General features: G+C 39.8%; 1 protein-coding gene across 7 annotated transcripts in view; it reads left to right on the top strand.

The window, feature by feature from the left end:
- The window catches only part of LOC140482788 (probable methyltransferase TARBP1), a 179,343-nt gene that overhangs the window by 23,596 nt on the left and 130,700 nt on the right, over nt 1–25,047 (top strand). For 6 of the 7 annotated variants that reach the window (XR_011961789.1, XM_072580399.1, XM_072580401.1 and 3 more), the window contains exons 5-11: nt 2,191–2,243; nt 2,343–2,440; nt 4,036–4,171; nt 5,252–5,348; nt 10,642–10,731; nt 19,728–19,866; nt 24,327–24,426. Coding sequence is in view for 6 of the 7 variants with exons in the window: in XM_072580399.1 (XP_072436500.1) it covers nt 2,191–2,243; nt 2,343–2,440; nt 4,036–4,171; nt 5,252–5,348; nt 10,642–10,731; nt 19,728–19,866; nt 24,327–24,426 (713 nt within the window). In the remaining variant the exon portion in view is untranslated. The remainder of the gene's footprint in view (nt 1–2,190; nt 2,244–2,342; nt 2,441–4,035; nt 4,172–5,251; nt 5,349–10,641; nt 10,732–19,727; nt 19,867–24,326; nt 24,427–25,047) is intronic. The other variant, XM_072580400.1, reaches the window with a different exon arrangement.

The following is a 25,047-nucleotide window of genomic DNA, read 5'->3' as shown; positions in this document are numbered from 1 at the left end:
CATTTGTTGTACTGCAGGAGATGCTAAACGAGTTGTTTACTGTGGAGAAGGACATGAAATATATAGAATGTGGGGAAATAGATGGTGACGTCTTGAAAAATGTTCACCTTACAGAGGAGGAGATACTGGATGTCTTAAAACGCATCAAGGTGGATAGATCCCCACGACCTGATCAGGTGTACCCTTAAACTCTGTGGGAAGCTAGGAAAGTGATTGCTGGGCCCCTTGCTGAGGTATTTGGATCATCAATAGTTATAGGTGAGGCGCTGAAAGACGTGTTTGGATAAGGTGTTGCCACTATTTAAGAAAGGAAGTAAGGAAAAGCAAGGGAACTAAAGACCAGTGAGCCTGACCTTGGTGGTGGGCATATTGTTGGAGGGAATTCAGATGTACAGGATTTACATGTATTTGGATAGGCAAGGACTGATTAGGGATCTTCAACATGGCCTTTTGCATGGGAAATCATGTCTCTCTAACTTGACTGAGTTTTTTGAAGAAGTAACGAAGAGGCTTGATGAGGGCAGAGTTGTAGATGTGATCTATGTGAACTTCACTAAGGCATTTGACAAGATTCCTCATAGTCGAGTGTTAGCAAGGTTAGATCAAATGGATTCTGTTAGGCTCCCCTTCTAATCAACTCTGCCAGTTTCCTCCTCGTCTCTTTGGAGTCAATTACGCAATTGACCTTTACTCAATTATGCCACTGTTGCATCTGATTCCAGCTGCTCCTTCTCCAACTGTTATAATGGCCACTGTGTCCCCTCTGGGTTCTTTCACCTTAACTCCCTCATCAAGTCTGTCTCATTACACATCGCAAAATTGCCTGTTCCCTATTTGGCTATACTGCAAGCTGCTTCAAAAAGCCACCTCATAGATTAGCTTCCCTACAGTGTGGAAACAGGCCCTTCAGCCCAACCAGTCCACACCAACCCTCCGAAGACTAACCCACCCAGACCCATTTCCCTCTGACTAATGCAACTAACACTATGGGCAATTTAGCATGGCCAATTCACCTAATTTGCACAACTTTTGACTGGGAGGAAACCGGAGCAAACCCATGCAGACACTAGGAGAATGTCTGTGTGGAGTTTGCACAGTCGCCCAAGGCTGGAATCGAACCTGGGACACTGGTATTGAGAGGTAGCAGTGCCAACCATTGAGCCATTGTGCCACCCCTATTGATGTTCCCCAATTCCATTTTCTTGTGATCAGATTTTCCCAGTCCATCTCCATATTCAAACTCCCCATGATTATTATTCAAGTGCCTTTCTTACATGCCTTTTCTAAGTGCTGATTTATTTTCTGTCTCACATCCTAACTACTATTAGGAGGCGTGTATCATCAACTCTATCGACACAGAGTCCACGCATTCTGATGCAGCATCAATTCTTGCTGTTGATTTTAATTTACTTTCTTACTAGCAAGGCAACTCTGTCTCTTCTGCCCATCCTTTTGATAGAATGTTAATCTTTATACGAGGAGGCAATGGCCTTGTGGTATTATGGCTGAACTGTTAACCCAGAGACCCAAGTAATGTCCTGGAGACCTAGGTTCCTATCCGGCTACGGCAGATGGTAGAATTTGAGTCCAATAAAAATCTGGAATTGAGAGTCTAATGATAGCTGGCTATGAATCCATTGTCAGAAAAACCGATGTGTCTCACTAATGTCCTTTAGGGAAGAAAACTGCCATCCTCTCCTGGTCTGGCCTACATGTGAGTCCAGATCCACACCAATGTGATTGATTCTTAACTGCCCTCTCGGCAATTGGGGATGGCCAGCAATGCCTACATCTTGTGAAGGAACAAAGAAAAATTAGTTCCCAGCCCTGATCACCTTGCAACCATGTCTCTGTGATACACGCTACATCATGCCTGCCTATTTCAATTTGTGCTACAAGTTTGTTTACCTTGTTTTGTATACTGCAAACTTAGAAGTACAACACCCTTAGTGCTGAGTTGACTGTTCGCCTTCTCAGAATTGTCCTGTTATTTGCTGTGCCTGAAGTTCGATTCATGACCCTTTCCATATTCTCTGTCCTATTATTTGTTCTGAAAACTTGAATAACCTGCTGCTTTGATCCCTCTTTTATCTTTAAAAAAATCTTTTTATTGCCTGTTTATTTCAAATCAAAGAACCTACTTTACAATTTCAAATAATCCTAATTGATTTTTTTCTTTATAAATTTAAGTTTATCTGTGGACCAGTGATGGATGCTCTTTCAGAAAGTACATTTTACAGCAGGTGTGTAAGTATTTTAGTTCCTTTGTTTGTTACTTTTTTTTTGTGTAATGTGATCTTTATCTGCTTTGATATGTTGTTGTGTGCATTTCTACTTTTCAGATCTCCAGAACAGATACTTGGCAGCCGTCCTATTCTAGCTGAGAAGTTACAGACATGTCTTGTTAATTTTGTAGAAAATGTGGCTGAAGAATTCCAAGGTAGATTCTTGTGATTGAGCAGTCTGTTTTGCAAAAGGTAGTCTTGAATGTGTTGTAAGTATGTTTTCAATTTAGGAAAGCGCACACTAATCTGTTGTGGATAGCGATGAGAACATACTGTCTACAGCCACTGATTTTTATGCTCTAGCTCATGTAGGGGAGGTTGCTTGGGTGTAATGTGGTACCCAGAAAGAAGTTTTCGGTAATTTGAATTACTGAATTGGTGACCTGGAGTCGCAAAGCTCTAATGCAGAATGATCCACAGCATTCTGCAGCTGAAGAAAACAACTGCACAGATTTTCATAGGTGATCAGTAACTTCACCTGGCATCCATGAACAAGTCAGTAAACAGGAATGGAAGCCCTTACTGACTTCTATGTTTCCCCAAACTCCACCCCATCCCGGTCGCTGCTGCTGCTTCAGCTGAGATCCAGTAACATGCTAAGTGGGGATTGAGCCCTCTGCTTACCCAGACTGCACTTGGCTTTATATGAGGGCATTTGCTGATTTCATATTCCAAGCAGATTTATCAAGTTCACCTAGAAAATTATCAGTTTTACAGCTGGAACAATTACAATTTTACCTTTGTTTAATTAGGATGTAATGACTCTCTATAATATCCATTATCTACAAAGCACACATCAGAGTGCATGGCATGCACGCCACTTGTTTGAATGCAGAAGCTCCAACAACACTCATGACTCAAAATGCTTGACACATTGTAGGTCAAATAAACATGTTTGAATGGCACCACCCTCAATATTCATGACCTCCAGCATAGGGGTAGCAGTGTGTACAGTTTAAATGATGCATTCTAACAACTCACCAAGGCTTCTTATATAGCACCTTTCAAACCTGTAACCTCTACCATCAAGAAGGGCAAGGGCAGCAGATGCATTGGAAAACCATCAACACTGCTGGTATTTCTTCATGCCACACACAATCTTGATTTGATATCATACTGTCGTTCTTAGACTATTACTGGGTTGAAATTCTGGAACTCCCTTCCTAACTTCCTACCCCCATCCTAATTCCCTTCCTACCATAGGAGCTGACTTCACCTGGACTGTAGAAGGCAGTTGAACACCACTTTCTTGAGGAAAATGAGGGATGGGCAACAATGATTTCTGTTGCCCATCCCTAATTGTTTTTAGTTGTGACCTGTAACTTACTTTTAATACCACTTGATCGTTTTCTTTGATGTCTCTCTTGTTTAAAAAAAAGGCTGTTAGGTTTGTTACGTACCTCTGCAAATAGACTTCTGTGTTTTGCTTGGAAAGTGTCATAGCACAGATTGAATAAGCCATACCCTTTTTCAAAGGGCATCATTCCATGTTCTAACTTGAATAATGCTACAGTTGGGGAGATGAAGTTAAAGAGGATGTTATATTTTAAATATGTTTGTGTTATATTGATTGTTGGACCCTAAGGTTACAATTGATAATGCATGTTGAAACTCTTGATGAGTTATAAGACAATAACATTAATATTTAAGATTCAAATCTACAAACCTTTGAAAACTTTGTCATTTGTTTGTAGTCTTTTGAACTGATTTATGTGGAAAGTTTTTAAAAGTTTTATTTCCTTTTGGTTAGGTGACTTTCTCATGAAGTTGATTAAGAGCATGGCTGCTAAGCACTGGTGTGCTATTCCCATACTTTTCATCTCACAAGCTCTTGTACATATTCCAACACGCAAAACCTGGGGAGTAGAAGGGCTTCATGCTGTTCGGTATGGATGTTTGTGAAGAGACTCAACTTGGAATAATTTAAAACTCCACACTTTAACAAGGAATAGGGTTCATGGTTGAGACAGAAACATAAATTGTCATTCAAGTTCAGAATGTATAGTTGGATGCATGACAAAAGGTTGAATGGATTTGGGAGCAAGGTTTGTAAACATGATTAGAAATGTTCGCTTCTGTGAAGGGAGTAAATGTCAATATGGACTAGTTGGACTGAGAGAAATTTGTTGAAACATCCAGTTTGGTGGTAGATATTTTAGATTGCACAGGTATTTCAGTGCAAAGAACATGAAATGATGCAAGTCTTGGAATGTGTTATGAAATATGTTTAACTCTTGGAACTGAAATACAATATGAAACCATTGTTCAGGTCTATTGTCTCAAAAGTGGCAACCTCTAGACTAAGTACATGCTGGACTTTGGATCTTGTCAGTCTGGAGGAAATGTTTGGAACCTCAATTCAATTAATAGCAAAAATACAAAATCAAGTTTCTTGTCATTAAAGGTTGAAAAATAACACAATTGTGGGGGGAAAAGAGTTTCTGGAAAAATATAAAATCATAAGGCAAGTAAGGCTCTCTTTGAGTCTAAAACAAACAATGCTGGGGAAACTCAACAGCACTGACAGCATCTGAAGAGGTTAAAAAGAGTTTGTGTTTCCAGTCCAGTATGACTCTTTCGAACGTTCAGGCTATGCTGTATTCACAGTACAGCTGTTCTCATTAAACTGCCAAAGAACTGCAGGTTGGGTGAGGATGAAGGTCACCCAAGTCACTCATGCAGCGTTTGGGACAAGACTGGTGTACAAAAGTAGTAACTATTCTGGTGTCCCAATGCAGCACCAAGCCACATTGTCCCTGTAAGTTATTTAACTTACTGGATAGCAGTTAAAATTGTTTCTTGACACCAGACACAAATGAGTAGCTTTTGGTTTTAGGTTTTAAAACTCTGGTTTTAGGATAACTCGATTTGAGACACTGTATCTGTACTTTGTTTTTAATCTGTTGAGGATTATACTTAGCTAAAGTCATTATTTGTCCCTGATTTTTATATCTGATACTTCACAGGGAAGTAATGTGCTGCACTATGACCAATCATCAAGTGTTGCTGCGAGAAGCAGCTCAATGTTATCTTCTACAGACTGCAATGCACTTGACTAATGTGGTAAGAAAATATTATTCTTTTAACTTAGACATGCAAATAATCTTATTTTCCTGACTAAAATTTAAATATGGCACCCTGTAGATGTGGTCTAAGTTATATAGAATGTAAGTTTTTGTTATATATATTTCTTTCTTTCTTCCATCTTTCTCCATTTACATATTGTTCTGGATGAAGGTTTGCTCGCTGAGCTAGAAAGTTAGTTTTCAGACATTTTGTCACCATACTAAGTAACATCTTCAGTGAGCCTCCGAATGAAGCTTCATCCAGAAGCTCACTGAAGATGTTACCTAGTATGGTGATGAAACGTCTAAAAACGAACCTCCCAGCTCAGTGAGCAAACCGACATCCAGAACCTCAACCTGAGCTACTAATATTGTCCACATATAATGTACTTCGACCAAGAACACAGGATAGTCCAGTCAGCGCACAGTCACAAGAAATGCAACAAAATTGTTGAAGTGAAATAAATGCTGAAGTGTTAAGTTTCATGTCTGGTTGTCTCAATTATCAGCATAAGCGCTACACGATAAAAGCTAAGGTGAAGTCGATCTCTCAGTTGAGTTAATGGCTTGCTGTTTGCTCAGCTTTAAAGTAAGATATAACGTTTCTCATTTTGTGTTTAGAACAAACTTGATGACTGTAGCGAAAAACCAATGTGCTGCTTTTTGTTTTGAAATACAATTAACAATGAGAATCATCCTTTTGAGGAGATGTTAATAAACCAAGTTCCATTTCTAATTAAACTTCTAGTTAAAGTAGCTGCACACTTTACAATCTTGCCTGAAATTCAAGTTCAGTAGTATTTTAGAAAACATTTAATCTCTGTATACAGGGGAAGCAGTAATGTAGCAATATTGTCACTGAACAGAGACAATCCAGAGGCACAGGAAATGGTCTGGGGATGTGAGTTCAAATCATACCACAGCATATAGTGGAATTTGAATTCTAAAATTTTAGATTTATAAAATCATGAGGGGCGTGATAAGGTAAATGGGCAGGGTATTTCCCCCAGCGTGGGGGAATCCAGAGGGCGTAGGTTTAGGGATAAGAAAGGAAAGATTTAAAAGGAATCTTGCAACTTGCTCTCAGAGGGTGTGCATGTATGGAATGAACTGCCAGAGGAAGTGTTGGAGACTAGTATACATTTAACAGTCATCTGACTGGGTATATGAATAGGAAGGGATTGGAGGGAAATGGGATAGATGCTGACAAATGGGACTGGATTCTGATCGGTAAGGACAAGTCAGACCGAAGGGTCTGTTTCCATGCTCTACATCTCTATGACTCTATGACCAAAAGTACAATGAAATCATTGTCAATTGTTGTGTAAGCCAGATTGGTTTATTAATGTTCTTTTTTGGGAAGGATATCTGTGATCCTTACCTGATCTGGCCTGCGTGCGACTTCAGAGTTAGATTGGCACTTAACTGTCCTATGAAACACCCTTCAAAGCCACTCGATTCTCCCAAATTGCCATAAGTTTAAAAGGACTTTTTATTGTCAACTGAGATATATATTTTTAATATTATTTGTTGAGAATTAGAATTTCTGGTTTTTTAGTTCATAACTGGTGGATTGTCCTGGTACGTGAAGTTAATTTGTGTTTGAAGCTTGGCTTTGGAGTGCGTAGGTTTGTGCAGTACGAGTGGACCTTTCATTTAGATTGTTTTTAGATCTAGGTTTGCAACTTAGTTCAATAACATTCCATCTAAATTGTGTTTGGAGGTTCTGTGTACACCAATTAGCATTCTGTTTGCAGAAACCATGTCACTTGTGGACAGTGGAGGTCTGTGCAACAGCAGAAAACATTATAGAAATGTAGATGTTTGATATGGAGGAGTATTGAATCATCGACAAAGGCTGGGGGTAGAATGTGGTAATCAGTTGGAGATTTACGTATCTAATGTCATGAGATTTCATGGCATATGGAATCAATGGACTCCCATGGCTGCAGTTTCCTAACTGTACAACAAACTGCTTCCATCTCTGCTGGCTCTGTGCTGGTGGGATAGGGCATACCCATTGATAGTGTTGTCTACTATATTTGCTGATCATTTACCTGGCTGGCCTTGTATACCAGTTGTTGAAAGTAAGCATGCAGGTGAAGAAAGAAACCAATCGTATGTTGCTATCCATAGCAAGAGCATTCAAATACTGGAGCATGGATGTTTTGCTACAATTGTACAGGGACCACTCCTGAAGAATTATGTGCAGTTTTGGTCTCCTCATCTGTGGAAATGTGTTTTGACTATGGCAGGACTACAAGAAAGGTTTACTCGACTGATTTCTGGATGGAAAGGTTGACGTATGAAAAGAGACTTGAATTGGCTAAGGGTCACTGGACTCCTTCAAGAATCTCAGCATCAACTCTGCTTTTCTCTCTAACGATGCTTCCAGCGTTTCTCCAGCACTTTCTGTCTGAGGCCAAAACATTAAAGTTTTCAAGGCTGAGTTAGATATAGTTCTTCACACTGAAAGAATTAAGGGGTTTAGGGAGAAAGTGGAGCAGGGATTGAGTATTGAGTGATGGAGCAGGCTTGAAGGGCTGGAGTAAAGTAATGTAGATGTCATCAGCAATACTGTCAAGCAGCAGTTGCTTAGCAATAACCTATTCACTGATACCGGGTTTGTGATCCAACAGGGCGACTCAGCTCCTGACCTCATTACAACTTTGGCTCAAACTTAGACAAAAGAGCTGAATTCTAGAGGAGAGGTGAGCATGTGCCCTTGCCATATTTGACAGAGTGTGGCATCAAGGAGTCCTAGCAAAGCTCGAGTCAGTAGAAGTCTGGAGGGAGGAAACACCTTTTCTAGTCGGATTGTATCTCGCACAAAGGGAGATGGTTATGATTTTGGGCGCTAGTCATCTCGCCTCCAGGACCTCTTTCTGCAGGAATTTCTCACCCAACCATGTTTGGCTGCTTCATCAATTAGCCTCTCATCATCATAAGGTCAGAAATGCAGGTGATTACTGATGATGGCAGAATGATCAGCAACATTTGTAACTCCCCAGATTCTGAATCAGTCCATGTCCAAATGCAGCAAGACCTGGACAACATTCAGATTTCAACTGGCAAGTCACATTATTCCCACACAAGTGAGAATCTAACCATCAGCCTCTTAATATTTAATGGCATTACTATCATTGAATCCCCCATCATCAAAATCCCGTGGTTACCAGAAACTGAACTGGACTAGCCAATATAAATGCAGTGGCTACAAGAACAGGTCCAAGGCTAGGGATCTTGCAGTGAGTAACTCGCAACCTGACTCCTTAGTGCTGACCTGCTATCTACAAGGCACAAGTTACTTGCTTGAATGAGTGCAGCTCCAGCAACATTGAAGAAGCTTGACACCACCAGGATAAAGCAGCCTGCTTGAGTACCACCGCATCTACAAACATTTACTTACTTGACCATCAACAGTCAATAGCAGCAGTGTGTACCATCTTGAAGATGCATTGCAGAAATTCTCCTTAAACATCATAACCACCACAAACATTGGATAACACCACATAACACAGATACATTGGAATTTTACCCCCTGCAAGTTCCCCTCCACCCTGATTTGAAAATATCTCGCAGTTCCTTCAATATTGGTACGTCAAAATCTGGAATCACTCCCTAACCATTGTGTATGCACCACAAAATGGATTGCAGCAGTTCAAGAAGGCAGCTTCCCACCATTTCCTCAAGGGCAATGAATGCTGGCTTATGCAGTAACACCTGCATCAAGAATGATGGGCATGACTTTATGGGACTTCAGACAATTGTTGAACTAAGCAATCTTTCAATGTATAATTTTTCAAAATATAGAATATTTGAGGCATTTTCTTTTGGTAATATTTCTGGACAGAGATAAAAGGAAAAATGAGGAAGGCATATCAAGCCTAAAATTTCAGCAGCGGGCTAAAGTGATTCAAGCTAGTAAGATTTTGAAATGATAGGATTTGAAAGCCTAGAGGATTCGTAACTGGGTAACTTGTATGGATCCTGTTCTATCTAGAGTAGAGTATAAAGCTCTGGAATGAAATCTCGGCTTGCATTTTTCTCTTTATTCTTTCATGCAATTTGGCTGTCTCTGGGAAGCTAGCATTTTTTGCTCACCCTTCATTGCCCTTGAACTTCCTTGGCCATTTCATAGGATAGTTGAGAGTCAATCGCACATTTTGGGTCTGGAGTTACACTAAGGTCATACCAGCCAAGAGCATGAATGAACCAGTTGAGTTGTTAACAGTAGATCATGGTCTCTCTTTATGGCACCAGCCTTTAGATCTTAATTAATTGAATTCAAATTGTACCAGTTTTCCCAGTGCTCTGTTCTGGACCTCAGGATTCCTAGTCCTATGATATTATCATGACACCATTGTCTTCCCCTAGTCTTGTCAGTATTTTGAAAAGTCATAATATTGGGAGGTAAAAGTGGCTCAGTTCTAGTCATCTCTTAATTTTGTCCCCGGCTATACTACCTTGTTTCTTTGGATGAAATTCCATCTCCCCTGTTGATCTGTTTTGATTTTGAGGATTTGATACTCCAGGTTTAAGGCAAAATGTGAAATCTGTAATTTTATTTTTCTGCTTAAAACAATTGTTCTAGTTTGTAAGTTGTGTGACAAGGCTGCTCCTTTAACAAGGTTATGCTGTCCTTGGCTTTTTTCCCCCAGAGTGTATAAAGCACACAGACTCCGAAAAGTCAGGGGTTGAAGGGTTTTAGGGCCAATTTGTTTATAGCTAACGGATGCTGCCTCAGGCAGATGGTTTAAAAAAAAATTGTACAATGAAAGGGTCAGTTCTCCAGGCTCAGCTTTTTTCTGGTGGTTTGGGTTTTAAGTGGTGTGGAACAAGGCTGCTGGACGCAAAGAAGCAGGTCCAGGTTGGTACTCTCTCTCTGACTTCTGTCTTGCAAGACCTGTGTTTGATTTTGCCTTTTGTGCCAAGGGGTATTTCTGGGGATTGCTGCAAGTATTTGGATCAGCATCATTAAGTTGGGATGATCTGTTGGGTTTTTGGAGAGGTTCAGTTATTCGGTATTCTGTCTTTCTGTTTTTCATTCCGTAATCTTGTAAATAAATTCTGTTCTGTTTAAAACTAAGTGGTGTGACCAGCAGCATTTCTCCTGGAATATCCGTGTTACACTTGCTTAAAACAACTAGCAAAGTTAGGGTCTGGGCTACCTTTGTGAAATGTTTTGAGGGTGTGTCCTGATCCATAACACTTGTCACTGTAATGCAGTTAAGATGTAGTTTCTGCTACTAAAGATAAAAACAAATCTAAATTTCTTTTTGCCCTCTTAGGAAAGAGTAACACTGTCTGACATTTCAAACTTCTTGGCATTTATTCGAACTGAAGAGGCTTTATCTCGGGGTACTAAATTGTGGATGGAGGTAGGAGAAAAACATCTGATGTGGAGTTGATCCATATGTCTGATTATATCTGAAGTTTTATAATTGATTTTGGTGCTTTATATATTTTAATTTTCTTCAGAGAGAGGGATTTGTACTTGCTCTGAATGTTTAAATTTTTTAATATAGTATTTATCATAAAATGCACTGGTACTTATTAATACAGTTAGGTACATGTTGGGAATTGCATACTGATTGGGGTTCAAGGTATTTTGATGACATGACATGTGGTTTAGCTGGCTGAGAGCCAGGTTTTCTTGCATTCGAGTCTGAAACAACCAGTGCGCTAATTTCACCTTTCCTAACTTAGTCTTTCATTTCTAGTTATAATGCAGACCGCTGAGCATTAGAGGTGGCCATGTTAATTGTCAGTACATTGATTCTGTCTAATGGTTCAGTCTATCATTAAATTGTGTGGATAGAGAATTGGCTAATGGATAGGAAACAGTGAGTGGGATATGGTTTTTTCGGGGACTTGGGACATTACACAGATCAGGGCTAGGACCGCAACTATTGATAACATATGTTTATAAATTGGAGGAAGGAAGCAAAGGCACTGTACCCAAAATGTTTAGATGACTCAAAAATATGTGGAAAGGCAGGTCGAGTGGGATACATACAGTTTGCAAAGAGATATTCATAGGCTAAGAAAGTGAGCAGAAAATTGGCATACGGGATATAATGTGGGAAAACGTGAAGTTCGTTTTGGAAGGGAGAACAAAAGAGTATCATTTCAATGGAGAAAAACTGCAGAAAACTGCAGCACAAAGGAACTTGGAAGTACTCTGTGTGAAACATAACACTAGCACACAAATGCTATTGAGGAGTCTATAATACAATCCCAATAAGGTGATCGTTCCTCTTCTATTTATCAGTTCCACTCACATACAATTGCCTTATATATTTTTCTTTTAAAATATGATCTGAAGTACTTTAAGGCGATTTTTTTTTTAAGTGAGCTGGTTTTACAAAATACTGGATGGACTAAATATTTGATGCTGCCCCCGAGATCAAACTGTCAGCTGTTATATGATGCCAGGTAGAATTCATCAATTTAGCTGTCAAAACTATGGAGATCTTCCTGTATTACAGCTACAAAGATAAATTATCTGCACACTCTCCCTTTTTATCTCTTCTCTGTCTTTTATCTTGCTGTCAATGATATCCTGTTTGAATAGCTGGTATGTCAGATGATTCCAAGGTCAGAACATGAGCAATGCAAGCTGCATGTGTTTTCAACTAAAGCACCATTTGGAGGTAGTAAGGGTTTTTCCAGATGCTTTTGGCCCATTCTGTGGTTTTGTAATGCAGGACCATGGAATGTCATTTACTCATTTAATTTATGGATAAGAGAGTTAACTGCTCACAAATATGTAGTATCTTCTGTGAATTTGAATTTCATGGAGTAATAGCAAATTGGGCTCAGTGCAAAGGATAAAACTAACATTTTAAACCTTCAAATTCTCACTTCTGTTGTCAAGTTGCAAATTTATCTGAACTGATTGAGAGACTTGTGCTGAATTGTTTGCGTCTTTAATTAATTGAACAGATTTGACAAAACCTTTCATTAAAAAGAAATTTTTGGCACAGGGTTTTCTTCTGAAATTTTGCAAATAAATATTAAACTAAAGGATTGTAAAATTGTGATTTAACAGTGGTAAAGGGGAAATTGAACTTGATTTTGGTTACTTACATTATAGATTGTGTGGGTGAGAAGAATAATATACCACTGCTTCAAAGGCCAGTAACTAACTTTGCTTAAATTTAGTTCTGTGGTTAACACGATGGTTAGATTGTTTTTGTTATTTATGTATTTTGTATTTCTATTCTATAAAATATGCTACATGTATTACGCAGTGGGGTTGTGCCTCAAGTAGAAATGTTCCCACCTCGGAGTGTGACGATGCTGCTCCTTTAACAAGGTAATGCTGTCCTTGGCTTTTTTTTCAGAGAGGTCATTAAAGTAGCGATTCTAAAAGGTCTAGGTTTGAAGGGTTTTAGGGCCAATCTGATTTTCATTAACAGATGCTGCCTCAGGCAAAAGTATTTCAAGATTTAAAAAATACTTGTACAATGAAAGGGGAGTGGCCAGTTCTCCCAGCTCAGCTTTACTCTGGTTTCGTTTGGATTTTAAGTGGGGGGGAAAAAGCTGTTGGATTCAAAGAAGCAGGCCCACGTTGGTACTCTCTCTTTGACTTCTATCCTGTAAGACCCTGTGTTTGATTTTACCTTTTGCACCAAGGGGTGTTTCTTGGGATTGTTGCAAGTCTTTGGAACAACATCATTAGATTGGGATGATCTGTTGGGTTTTCAGAGCAGTTGTTATTTCATAGTTTATTCTCCTTTTTGTTTGTTTCATTTGGTAATCTTGCAAATAAATTCTGCTTTGTTTAATACTAAGTGGTTTGACCAGCAACATCACTTCTGGAATATCGATGCTACACCTGCTGAAAACAAAGTTAGGGTACGGGCTACTTTCTTGAAATGTTTTGAGGGGGCCTCGCCTGGTCCATAATACTGAGCCAGAATTTCAAATCCCACTCCAGATGTTCATAGCCAAACAAAGTATGCTCACTGAACAGGTTGAGCATCAACCTGTAAATTCTTCTAGTACAAGCTAATGACAGCAATAATAGCAACAGAGATTCCTGGTTAGCCATGTGATAGAAAAAAAACTTGAGTCTCTATCATTACCACCCATAGTTCCAGGCCACAGCATGAATGTTAAAGTGTTTCTCACAGCAACAGCTCTTTGAGGAGTGGATTTGTATTGGCTGGAGAACTGGTGTGGTTCAGATTGGTACCAGCACTCGGTTTGATTCCCATTCCAGCTGGGATGGATTTGAGACCTGCTTCCTTGGTCTATGCTTGATAGAGATTCTGGGGCTGTGGATCAAACTGTCTTTGGGCAGAGAATTTGAGAATGAAATGTTTGTCTAAAATCACCTATTTGGAAATACACCACTGAGATGAAAAAATACTGAAACATTAACAAAAACATTTGTTATTTGTGAGGATATGTAGTTTCAGACGTATGCTTCTGCATGTTGGATTGTGTAGGAAAAGCAGCTCAGCCTTTTAATGGCATGATTTCAGGTGGTCACCGGTATAAAAGTATGTTTTTGTTTGGATTTGTAAAGTCCATAGGTGTCACTATAATTTCTCAGTTAACTCCCAAGTCTGCAGCACTGCATTGATGAAAAGAAAGATCCAACTTCATTGGATCATTTCCCAATCTTGATCAAGAATTGCACATTCAGGTCAGTGGGCAAGTTTCATGTGTGGTCTGTGCCAAGTTCTGCTTAGAGTCCGAAACCCTGCAAAATAAAGCTGCTCTGTTCTTGTACTTTATTTAATCTAGGGAATTAATGTGCGATCTGATTATGGGTTCTCCTAGATGATTGAAGAATTTGATTTTTTAGCTACAGATTGTTATGGACGAGGCCAAACCTCCTCAAAACATTTCAAGAAAGTAGCCCAGACCCTAACTTTGCTAGTTGTTTATGCAGGTGCATAGTGGATATTCCAGGAGCGATGCAGCTGGTCGAACCACTTAGTTTCAAACAAAACAGAATTTTTTTACAAGATTACTGAATGAAACACAAACAAAATAGAACAGAATACCGAATAACTTAGCCTATCTGAAAACCTAACAGATTATCCCAATTTAATGATGCTGTTCCAAATACTTGCAACAATTCCCATAAACACTCCTTGACAAAAGGAAAAATCAAACACAGGATCTTTAGAGGAGAGATGTCAGAGAGAGAGAGGATCAACATGGACCCGCTTCAAAACTGACCGCTTTCAGTGAACAGCGAGACTGCTAAAATGAAACCAAACCAGAGAAAAACTGGACTGGGAGAACTGGCCATGCCCCTTTCATTGTACAAGTAGTTTTTTAAAAAAACTTGAAAAGATTTTGCCTGAGGCAGTATATGTTAGCTATAATCAAATTGGCCCTAAAACCATTCAAACCTGAACATTTTGGAGGCAATGTCTTTACAACCTTTTGAAAAATTAATCAAGGACAACCTAACCTTGTTAAAGGAGCAGCAGCAGCATCACAAGATACAATGTTTCTTCCAAGTGGTGAATCCTGAGCAGGAAGATAAAACCTCAATATTACGGTCATTTAGATTAGATTAGATTACTTACAGTGTGGAAACAGGCCCTTCGGCCCAACAAGTCCACACCGCCCCGCCGAAGCGTAACCCACCCATACCCCTACATCTACATTTACCCCTTACCTAACACTATGGGCAATTTAGCATGGCCAATTCACCTGGCCTGCACATCTTTGGACTGTGGGAGGAAACCGGAGCACCCGGAGGAAACCCACGCAGACACGGGGAGAACGTGCAAACTCCACACAGTCAGTCGCCTGAGGCGGGAATTGAACCCGGGTCTCAGGCGCTGTGAGGCAGCAGTGCTAACCACTGTGCCACCGTGCCACCCATTTAGAGGTGATGTCAGGAAACATATCTTTACACAAAGGATTTTGAACATGTAGAACTTTCTCAAAAACATGCAACTGCACAATTAATTTGAAATGTTATAACTGAGGCTAGCAGCATTTTGTTAGACAGGGTTGCAGAACTGGCATAGGTATGTGGAGTTAAGACATATGGCAAAACAAGCTCATGGGGCTGATGGCCTACTTCTGTTCCAATATTCTTTTTAATATTGTCCGTGGTACTACAGCCAACCTCCAGAGCTGTTGGTCCAATGTTTGAGTGGAAGCAGGAAAATAACGATGGCCGTTGCTTTGTTAATTGGGAGCAGGAGCTATGATTAACTTCTGACTTCTTCTGTGAGGGTAACAGCAGTGAGATGCTGATGTCCAAGAAAGTTTGGAGCAATATAATTAATGGCATAAGGCACTTGGTCCATTTAGTTTGCAGATTCACACAAACTTGCTACCAGTAAGGTGAGTCTGTGTTTCACCATCCAGTCATACCATTTTGTTCCTGCTGGTGGTGCTGCTGATCTGGTGATCATGATTACGCTCAGTGACACCATCGGCAGGAACTGGAAGGAATACGATGCCTATAATTCTCTACTCATCCCCCTCCCCCTAGAAAAAATTCTAAGTGCATTGTATTGATGCAAAATGGAATATAATGGACAATATTTTATACGAGTTTATAATTTCTATTTTGTTCAGTACTTCAGTCACATTCTCAAATTGCCTCAAAGAAACAACTGTATTTAGATTTAGATTACTTAGTGTGGAAACAGGCCCTTTAGCCCAACAAGTCCACACCGACCCTTCAAAGAGCAACCCTACACTTACCCCTTCACCTAACACTACAGGCATTTTAGCATGGCCAATTCATCTAATCTGCATATCTTTGGATGTGCCTTATTAGTGGCACAGTGGTTAGCACTGCTGCCTCACAGCACCTGGGACCCGGGTTCAATTCCAGTCTCGAGCGACTGTGTGGAGTTTGCACGTTCTCCCAGTGCCTGCACGGGTTTCCTCTGGGTGCTCCACTTTCCTCCAACAGTGCAATGATGTGCAGGTTGGGTGAATTGGCCATGCTAAATTGCCCACAGCGTTCAGGGATATGTGTAGGTTCGGTGCATTAGTCAGGGGAAATGTAGAGTAATAGGGCAGTGGAATTGATCTGGGTGGGTTACTCTTTGAAGGATTGGTGTGGCCTTGTGGAAACAGGCCATTTGGTCCAACACTGTAGAGATTCTATGTATTGGTTATTTGATCACCATAAATTTACGACCCAAAAAAGACTTGCTTTTACATTGTGCATTTCTCAACCACAGGATATCTGAAGCACTTTGCAATTCATATAGTAATGTTGGAGTGTGCAACAAGATCAAACAGGCAGCAATGTGATATTTAAACCATAAGATATAATTGTAGAATTAGGCCACTCAGCCCATGGAGTCTGCTCCACCATTTGATCATGGCCGATATTTATCTGAAGATCATTCTCCTGCCTTCTCCCCTGGATGCCCTCACCAATTGAGAACCTATCTGTCTCTGTCTTAACTACACTCAATGACTTTGCCATAGGCCATTGCAGAGGCCATGAGTTTCACAGATTAACCACCTTCTGACTGAAGAAATCCTGCTCGTCTCAGTTCTAATGGATTATTCCTTCAATCTGAGGCTGTGTCCTCTGGTCCTAGTCTCTCCTACTAGTGGAAACATCTTATCCATGCCCATTCTATCCGGCCCTCTCAGTATTCTGTGAAGGTCTGCCTTCAATCTTCTAATCTCAGTTGTGTACAGAGACATTCCTGATGAAGAGCTTATGGTCGAAACATTGACTCTCCTGCAGCTTGGATGCTGCCTGACTGGTTGTGCTTTTCGAGCATCACACTTTTTGACTCTGATCTCCAGCACTCACGTTCCCCTATTGATCCAGAGTCCTCAATTGCTCCTAATATGACAAACTCTTCATCCTGAATCATTGTTGTAAACCTCCTCTGGAACTCCTCCAAGGCCAGCACATCTTTTCTGAGATACAGGACCACACTGCACACAGTATTCCAAATGCAGTCTGACCAGACCCTTGTTCAGCCTCAGCGGTATATGTCTGCTTTTGTATTCTAGTCCTTTTGAAATACATGCTAACATTGCATTTTCCTTACTGTCAATGAACTTGCATGTTAGAGAATCCTGAACTAGGATTCTGAAGCCTTTCTCTGTTTAGAAAATAATTGATTTCTGTGATGTGCATTGAGGAATAAACATTGGCCAGGAGATAAGTAATAACTCCTCTGGTCCTACTCAAAAAATGCCATCAGATATTTTGCATCTGACTGGGAGAACAGCCAGAACTTTGGCTTAATGCCTCATTGGAAAGATGTTATCTCTGACATTGCAGTACTTGCTCAGTTGTGTTTAATAATGGGCTTTATTGGCTTCTTTTGAAGTTGTAAAATTTAAGAAATGGCACTAAAAGTTTTACATTTTTGATCAAATATTATTGGGGAATTTCTTTGACCCGCTCTCACCAGTCATGTGAATGTGCTCCTGTGAAGAGTCTTAGTATGTTTTTACTGTTGAAAACCTGCCATGTTTATACAAGTTGTAGGTTAATTGATTAAAATTAGTCAATAATCCAATGTTATTTTCTCATTTAATGACAATGATAGTAGAATGTGAACCAGATGAATTGGACCTTTTTTTTCATTTAAGCAATTGCTGTATTCCTATTCTGTAAAGTGCATTGCTGCTTGAGGCTAAGCAAGGTCTTGGTTTGATGTTTCATACCAGGCGCTATTTATCCAACAATGTAGAATTCCTCTAATGTGGGCGTAATCTGTATGAGATTGTGTTTAAGACTCTGGAATAGGATTTGAGCCTGTGACCTAATGAGGGAGGCATAATGTCTACAACTACTGGCTGAAACAAAAGGACTTTTCTTTGGACCAAGCAGAGCATAGACAATTTTTCCTGACATCAGTGGTTTGGAAAATTTTTAAAACTGTTAAAGAACTGGTAACAGGTTAGTTAAAAAATCACTCTAATTTTCCATATCAACACAGTATTGTTAAGGGGACGTGATGTTTGACAAATTTCTTCACTTTTTTTGAAGATATCACTAGCAAGGTAGAAATGAGGTAATCTGAGAATGCAGCATATTTTGGATTTTTGGAAGGCAGTAAATAAAGTGACGAAAGGTTGTTGCTCAAGATTAGGGTTTCTGATTTTGGGTCAATATATTAACATGGATGTTAGTTTGCTCGCTGAGCTGTAAGGTTCATTTTCAAATGCTTCATAATCACACTCGGTAACATCATCAGTGAGCCTCTGGTAAAGCGCTGGTGTTACGGCCCGCTTTCTGGCAGGCAGAAAACTAGTCACCAGGAGAAATGAACGTCAACTAGCCACAAAAAGACATGACCCACTGTCACTAGTATCCTTACATACAGATGAGGAAAGATACCCACTTTGACTGGGACAACACATCCAACCAAGGACAAGCCAAACAGAGACATGGACAAGAATTCCTAGAAACATGGTATTCCAACTGGAACTCTATCAACAAACACATTGATTTGCATCCCATCTCTCACAATTTGAGAAAAAGAACAGGAAATGACATCACAGAAAATGACATCACCAACCTAAGGAAACATAAATAGAAAGCAGGCCATAACACCAGAGCGTCACCAGAGGCTCACTGATGATATTACCTAGTATGGTGACAAAACATCTGAAAACGAACCTTCCAGTTCAGCAAGCAAACCTATATCCAGAACCTCAACCTGAGCTACAAATCTTCTCCAAACTCGTGAATATTAACATGGATTTGAAATTGGTTAATGTACAGAATATAGAGAAGGGATGAGGAAGACATTTTTTGGGATGGCAATATCAACAGAGACATAAGTAACAGTGTTTGAGTTTTAAATTTTATAGTCTATGTTAAAGACTTGGATGAAGGGACTGAGTGTCATGTTTCTAAGTTTTCTGATAATGCACAGATGAGAAAGGATCCTGAGAAGAATGCAGAGAGGTTGCCAAGTAATACAAAGTAATTTAACTGATTTGAGCAAAATGTTGTCAGATAGCCTGTAATGTGGTGAGGTTTGAAACTATCCATTTTCATTTGACAGTATAACTAGGAGCTCAGACCTTGGGTTAACATTTTCTTCTCGCAATTTTCTGCTGTTTATCTCACCACCTTTCCTGTTAGTTAACGCGGAATGATAGTCACTCAGAACATTTCAGCACTGTTGTTCTTGGCTGAACCTAAAAGATGTGCAGCATCTGGGTTGTGCAGCCCAGACCTGCATCACCTGACATCCTCACCTTTTATGGTCCAGTTGAGAAGGAACCAAACCTGTTTTGTTCTTCGCTAACTCTGGGTAGAAACAACGGACTGTTTCAAATGTACCTTTGAACTTGACTAAGTAATTTCTTAATGTATTATTGGTGATACATTACAATAATTTGTCACAATTTAACCTAATTTCTTGGTTCTTGTGGATTTTTATTTCAGTTGTGCAAATGGTTACATAATAATGACAGAAATTTCAGGCCTGAAGAAGGTGCTGCTGAACTGCATCTTGAAAGATCTGCCTTAAGTTTCTATGTTCAGAATCTAGTGGAACAGTACCTGAAGGTTCCAGTGACTGAAGGTAAAAGGCTTACTTTGAGTAGTTTTGTCATTTGTATTTTCTATTGAGTTCTGTACTATACATCAGTCACCAATTGAGAGGGTTGCCTATGAATGGAACGTAGAAAGAAGAATAGACCATTTGATCCTTGAGCCGCCTTCCCTATTGAATGACACTACGGTTGATCTGTATCCTAACAGAGTATAACTATCTTAGGTACATAATCTTTTTATACTTTCATCTAGTCAAAAAAGGTTATTGGTCTCAGATTTAAATTTGAGTTCATATCAACAGACTGCTTTTTATGGGAGATGTTTCACACTTCTGCCTCCTGCCCCCTTTTGTGTAAGAAGTTAGAAGTAAGAATGGCTGGCCTTGACATCTGACTGAGGATGGTAACAAAGGGCTTGGAGAGTTGGAGGCACTCAGAGAAATAGTTGTAAGATCTGTCATTTCAGTCTGAGGGCATCACTGCAAGATATCAGGTGATATCCAAGGCCCCAGCATCTTCAACTGCCTAATCAATAACCTTTCCTCCAGTAAAAAGCCAGAGTGTGCAATCATCAGCACCGTTCATAATTTGTCAGGTACTGAAGCAGTCTGTGTCTTAATGGATCAAGACATTCAGGGTTAGGCTGAGAAATGTTGCTAATGTTTACATGTCACAAGTGTCAGGCATTGACCATCTTTGAAAGAGAATTTAAGCATTCCATGGCATTACCAGTGCCTGAGTCCTGTAGAATATAACTGGACAAGCTATACAAATGTAAAAAGAGCACTTTGGAGACTGAGAATTATGTGGCAAGTAATTCATCTCATGTCTCCCCAGCGCCTGTCACTATCTGCAAGACACAAGCCATTAGTGTAATGACAACTCTCCACTTGCCTGGATGAGTGCAAACCCAATTGCATGCTTAAGCTCAATGCCACCTAGAACAAAACTGCCCACTTGATTGGCACCCCATTCAGTTTAAACATTCACTTCCTCCACCACTGTCTCAGTGACTGTCATATGTATTGTCTACAACATGCGCTGCAATAACTTGCCAAGGCTCTTTCACAGTGCTTTCTGAGCATATGACCTCTACTGCTTGGAGGGACAAGGGCAGCAGATGTGTAGAGACATCATGTGCAATGTTCCCTTCCAAACCTCAGACTATCCTGATCTGGAATTATATCACCATTATTTCACTACAGAGTCAAAACCTTGGAGTTCCTTTCCTTATAGTACTGTGGATGTTCATACAACCCAACAAAATGCAGTGGTTCAAGAAAGAAGATCTCCATCACCTTCTCCAGGACAATTAGTGATGGTTAGAGACCGTGAACAAATGAAACAAAATGCTAAAAGGGCAGAAGAAGTTGAAGTTTTCATTTTATATTCATCAAAACTATGATGCCAGAAACACTTAGAAAAAGAGACATTATTGTATAATGAGCGTGTGCGATTGGCTGGGCCATTATTGGAATGGAGATGCAGTCAAGATGTTTAGCTGTCAATCTTAATTCTGAAACAAAATTTTTAAATTTTGGGTCTGGACTTATTGGCATTGAAAAGGATGAGAGGACATCTGATTGAAACTTTGAGTCTCTCCAGGCCTCTCAGTATTCTCTATGTAGAAAAGATGTTTCCACTAGTAGGAGAGACCAGGACCCAAGGGCATAGCCACAGAGTGAAGGCACGATCCTTGAGAACTGAGATGAGGAGGAATCTTTTTTCAGTGAAGGGGTGGTTAATCTGGGGAACCCATTGTTGCAGAAGACTGTGGAGGCCAAGTATTTGAGACAGAGGTAGTTGAGGTTCTCAGCTAGTAAGAGGATCAAGTGTTACAAGGAGCAGGTAGGAGAAATGGGGTTGAGAAATGTAGCTGGCGTGATTGAATGGTGGAGTAGATCCAATGGGTTGAATGGTCTAATTCTGCTTCTATTCCTTATGGTTGAAATTGTGAGTTGAGAGTGTGGTGCTGGAAAAGCACAGCAGGTGAGACAACATCGAGGAGCAGGAGAATCAATGTTTCGGGCATAAGCCCTTTATCAGGCATTATGCCCGAAACATTGATTCTCCTGCTCCTCTGATTCTGCCTGACCTGTTGTGCTTTTCTAGCATCACACTCCCGACTCTGATCTCCACATCTGGAGTCCCCTCTTTCTCCTAAATTCTGAATTGCTAAGGGGATGTCATAGAGATTGGCTGTTAACATTAGAATTTTTGTAAAAGAAAGATGTCATATATGTACAAATTCTGCTGAGGGCCCTGTTGGTGATCTTACATTGGCTTCCAGTGTAACTCTTAGGACAGTCTGGATTATTAAAGAAATGATTTCCAATAGCAGAATTGCATCCCGTGGTGGATATACTTTTCTGAAACTTGCAAGTATGGGCTGATCAGCCAAAAAAACATTCCTGAGATGGGGATGCTGACGAGAAACATTTCTGTACTTTGACTTCATCCTCATTGTCATCTGTGATATAGAACAAAGTCGGAGGCCAGACACTGCAAAGCCATATAAAGTATTAAAGAAAATTTCTTTCAGCAAAAACCAGTTGTATTACACAAGAGATTCTGCTTATACATAATTTATAATCTTCCAAACTTGCCATGTGCATCATTAGACAGCAGTGTTTTGTGTGTTCTGATTTTTCTCTCCCTCAACTCTGTAGGAATGGTAACATTGAAAAGTAGAACGTTTTTCTATTTTGAGAACTTAATGTCAGTGTTAAGCATTCCCAGAGGAGATATAGCATGAGTCAGATTCTGTGTAAAGCCTCGATACTGGATCAGAGTTAATGTCTCAAAAGAACACCATTGTAACTTTTTTCTTTATCTTAATCTAGTCATCTTTATGAGATGCAAAGCTTAATGAATTTGGTTAAGTGGGCAATATCTCAATTACTCCAAATAATTCTTCAACATATTCAATAAATGCAATGTGTACTATGTTTTAAAAAAGTGAAATACAAATTTACAGAATTTTGTTATTGGAGTGTTATAAGATATTGCTGATACCTAGGTTTTGCACTGACTTGGAACTGCACCGCATATTCAAGAATGCAACGAACCATTAGCAGCTTCTGTAGGATTGCTGATTCTAAATCATGTCTGCTCAGAAACTGCAACTTCAGTTCAATTCACCACATGCTTTTTGATCCAACAGGTTAACATCGTACAGATTTCATGTATTAAATATATGGTAGTATATTTGGAGTAATGGAGATACTGCCCACTCAACCAAATTCATTAAGCTTTTCTAAATGGAGATACTTTTGACAGCACCAATAGATGTCCTAGAGTCCTGAAATTAGGAAGCCAAGAGGGTGAAGACGTTGGCACCAAAAACTGTAAAACCTATTTCTTACTTAGGTTTTAATTTTCCATTCTCCCAATACATGACTCAGAATTAATGATAACCTGAGATAGTAGGGGAGTATCAGCCAAAATTGAAAGTGATGTTCACTTTTCGTGTTGTCCTGTGGACATTAAATCATGGCTGAGACTATTGTGCCTTTTGTGGGAATATTTCATAAATATTTGAAGCACATGATGATATAAGCCATGCAGAGAAACCAAGACAGGCAATTAATTTGGAAATGGTTTATCAAATATCCAGCATAGATTTAATTTAATAAGTAGGAGAAAGTGAGGACTGCAGATGCTTGTGATTTTAGTCAAGATTAGAGTGGTGCTGGGAAAGGCCCAGTAAGTCAAGCAGCATCCGAGGAGCAGGAAAATCGACGTTTTGCCTGAAACATCAATTTTCCTTCTCCTCTGATGCTGCCTGACCTGTTGTGCTTTTCCAGCGCCACTCTAATCTTAATTGAATAGGTGGCTGCTTTTGTGTTGTATGGTTCCAGAAGTGCAGAAGATTATATTCATAAGCTCATCAAAAGACTCTATTTGCAGTATTATAGCCTTAAGTATTTTAGTTTCTTCCAACTTGTTTGGCCTTTTATTTTAGCCTATCCGAGAAATGAGTGATAAACAATGGGGCACGTAATGCTGTTCCTGTGATAAGTGAGCAGTCACATTGTGGACTGTTAGTTCTGGTGCTGAGTACTTCCTCACCTCTACACCTACACAATTTAGTTTGTTCCATGAAAGTAAACAAACCTGAAGTATTGAGTGGCTCCCAGCATTGACTTAAATTGTAAGCCTTGCTTCCCACTTTTAACTTGAGGAAACATGGTCAGTATATGCAACTTAAATCTTGCAGAAGGTGCAATTTGTAGAGTTTGCAACACGACATAGATGGAATGTTTCTTGTCCTAATTTAGTCTGGCCGTTTCTCTCATGGTAGCCCTTGTCCAAAAAGTGGTAAATTGGCAGCAAACAGCATTGTTAGACGAGGGAAGAGTCTGTGAGCCACCTGGATGCTTTATCTAAAATAGAATCTTATTGACCAACCAACCTGAATACTACAGATCTGTTTCATGCAACATGTATTACATTTAACATGCATTTACTGTGCTTTCTTCATAACTAGGAGAAAATGCCAGTTTAATGCCAGACTGGTTTGAGGCCCAACTTGTTGCCCGGATGATTCTCCTTGCTGCTGACGTCGAAGGGCAGTACGACACTCCAGGGTAGAGTCTGTTATTCTAAATGAGTATTTAGTAATCAAAAGCATAAATTGTAAACAACCTGTTTGCATATTTTGCTGATTTTTTTGGTCTGTTTGTGGGTCATTGTTCATGAACTTGAGTGAAAGGGTAGAATTAATGTCAGTCAGTGATTAGTCTCCACCATTACAGTGTTGGATTTTTCCTCTTGTCAAATTGAGCAATGAAAGAGAATCTGTGGCGTAATTGTGGATTTTTGTCATTCTGAATTTGGGTTTTCATTGTTGAACATACTGAAGGGAGAAAGCCAAACTGATCTGAGTATCAGAAAAGAGGTGAGGGGCCGGAAGACTGGAGGTTGGCTAACGTGGTGCCAGTGTTTAAGGGTGGTAAAGACAAGCCAGGGAACTATATCGACCAGTGAGCCTGACATTGGTGGTGGGCAAGTTGTTGGAGGGTGTTCTATGGACAGGATGTACATGAATTTAGAAAATCAAGGACTGATTAGGGATAGTCAGCATGGCTTTATGCGTGGGAAATCAGGTCTCTCAACTTGATTGAGTTTTTTGAAGTGGTAACAAAGAAGATTGATGAGGGCAGAACGGTAGATGTGATTTATATGGGCTTCAGTAAGGCATTCGACGA

This window comes from Chiloscyllium punctatum, chromosome 11 (assembly GCF_047496795.1).
Source record: "Chiloscyllium punctatum isolate Juve2018m chromosome 11, sChiPun1.3, whole genome shotgun sequence".
Classification (NCBI taxonomy): Eukaryota; Metazoa; Chordata; class Chondrichthyes; order Orectolobiformes; family Hemiscylliidae; genus Chiloscyllium; species Chiloscyllium punctatum.
Note: the sequence above shows the minus strand (reverse complement) of the source record. Positions and strands in the feature narration are given on the sequence as shown.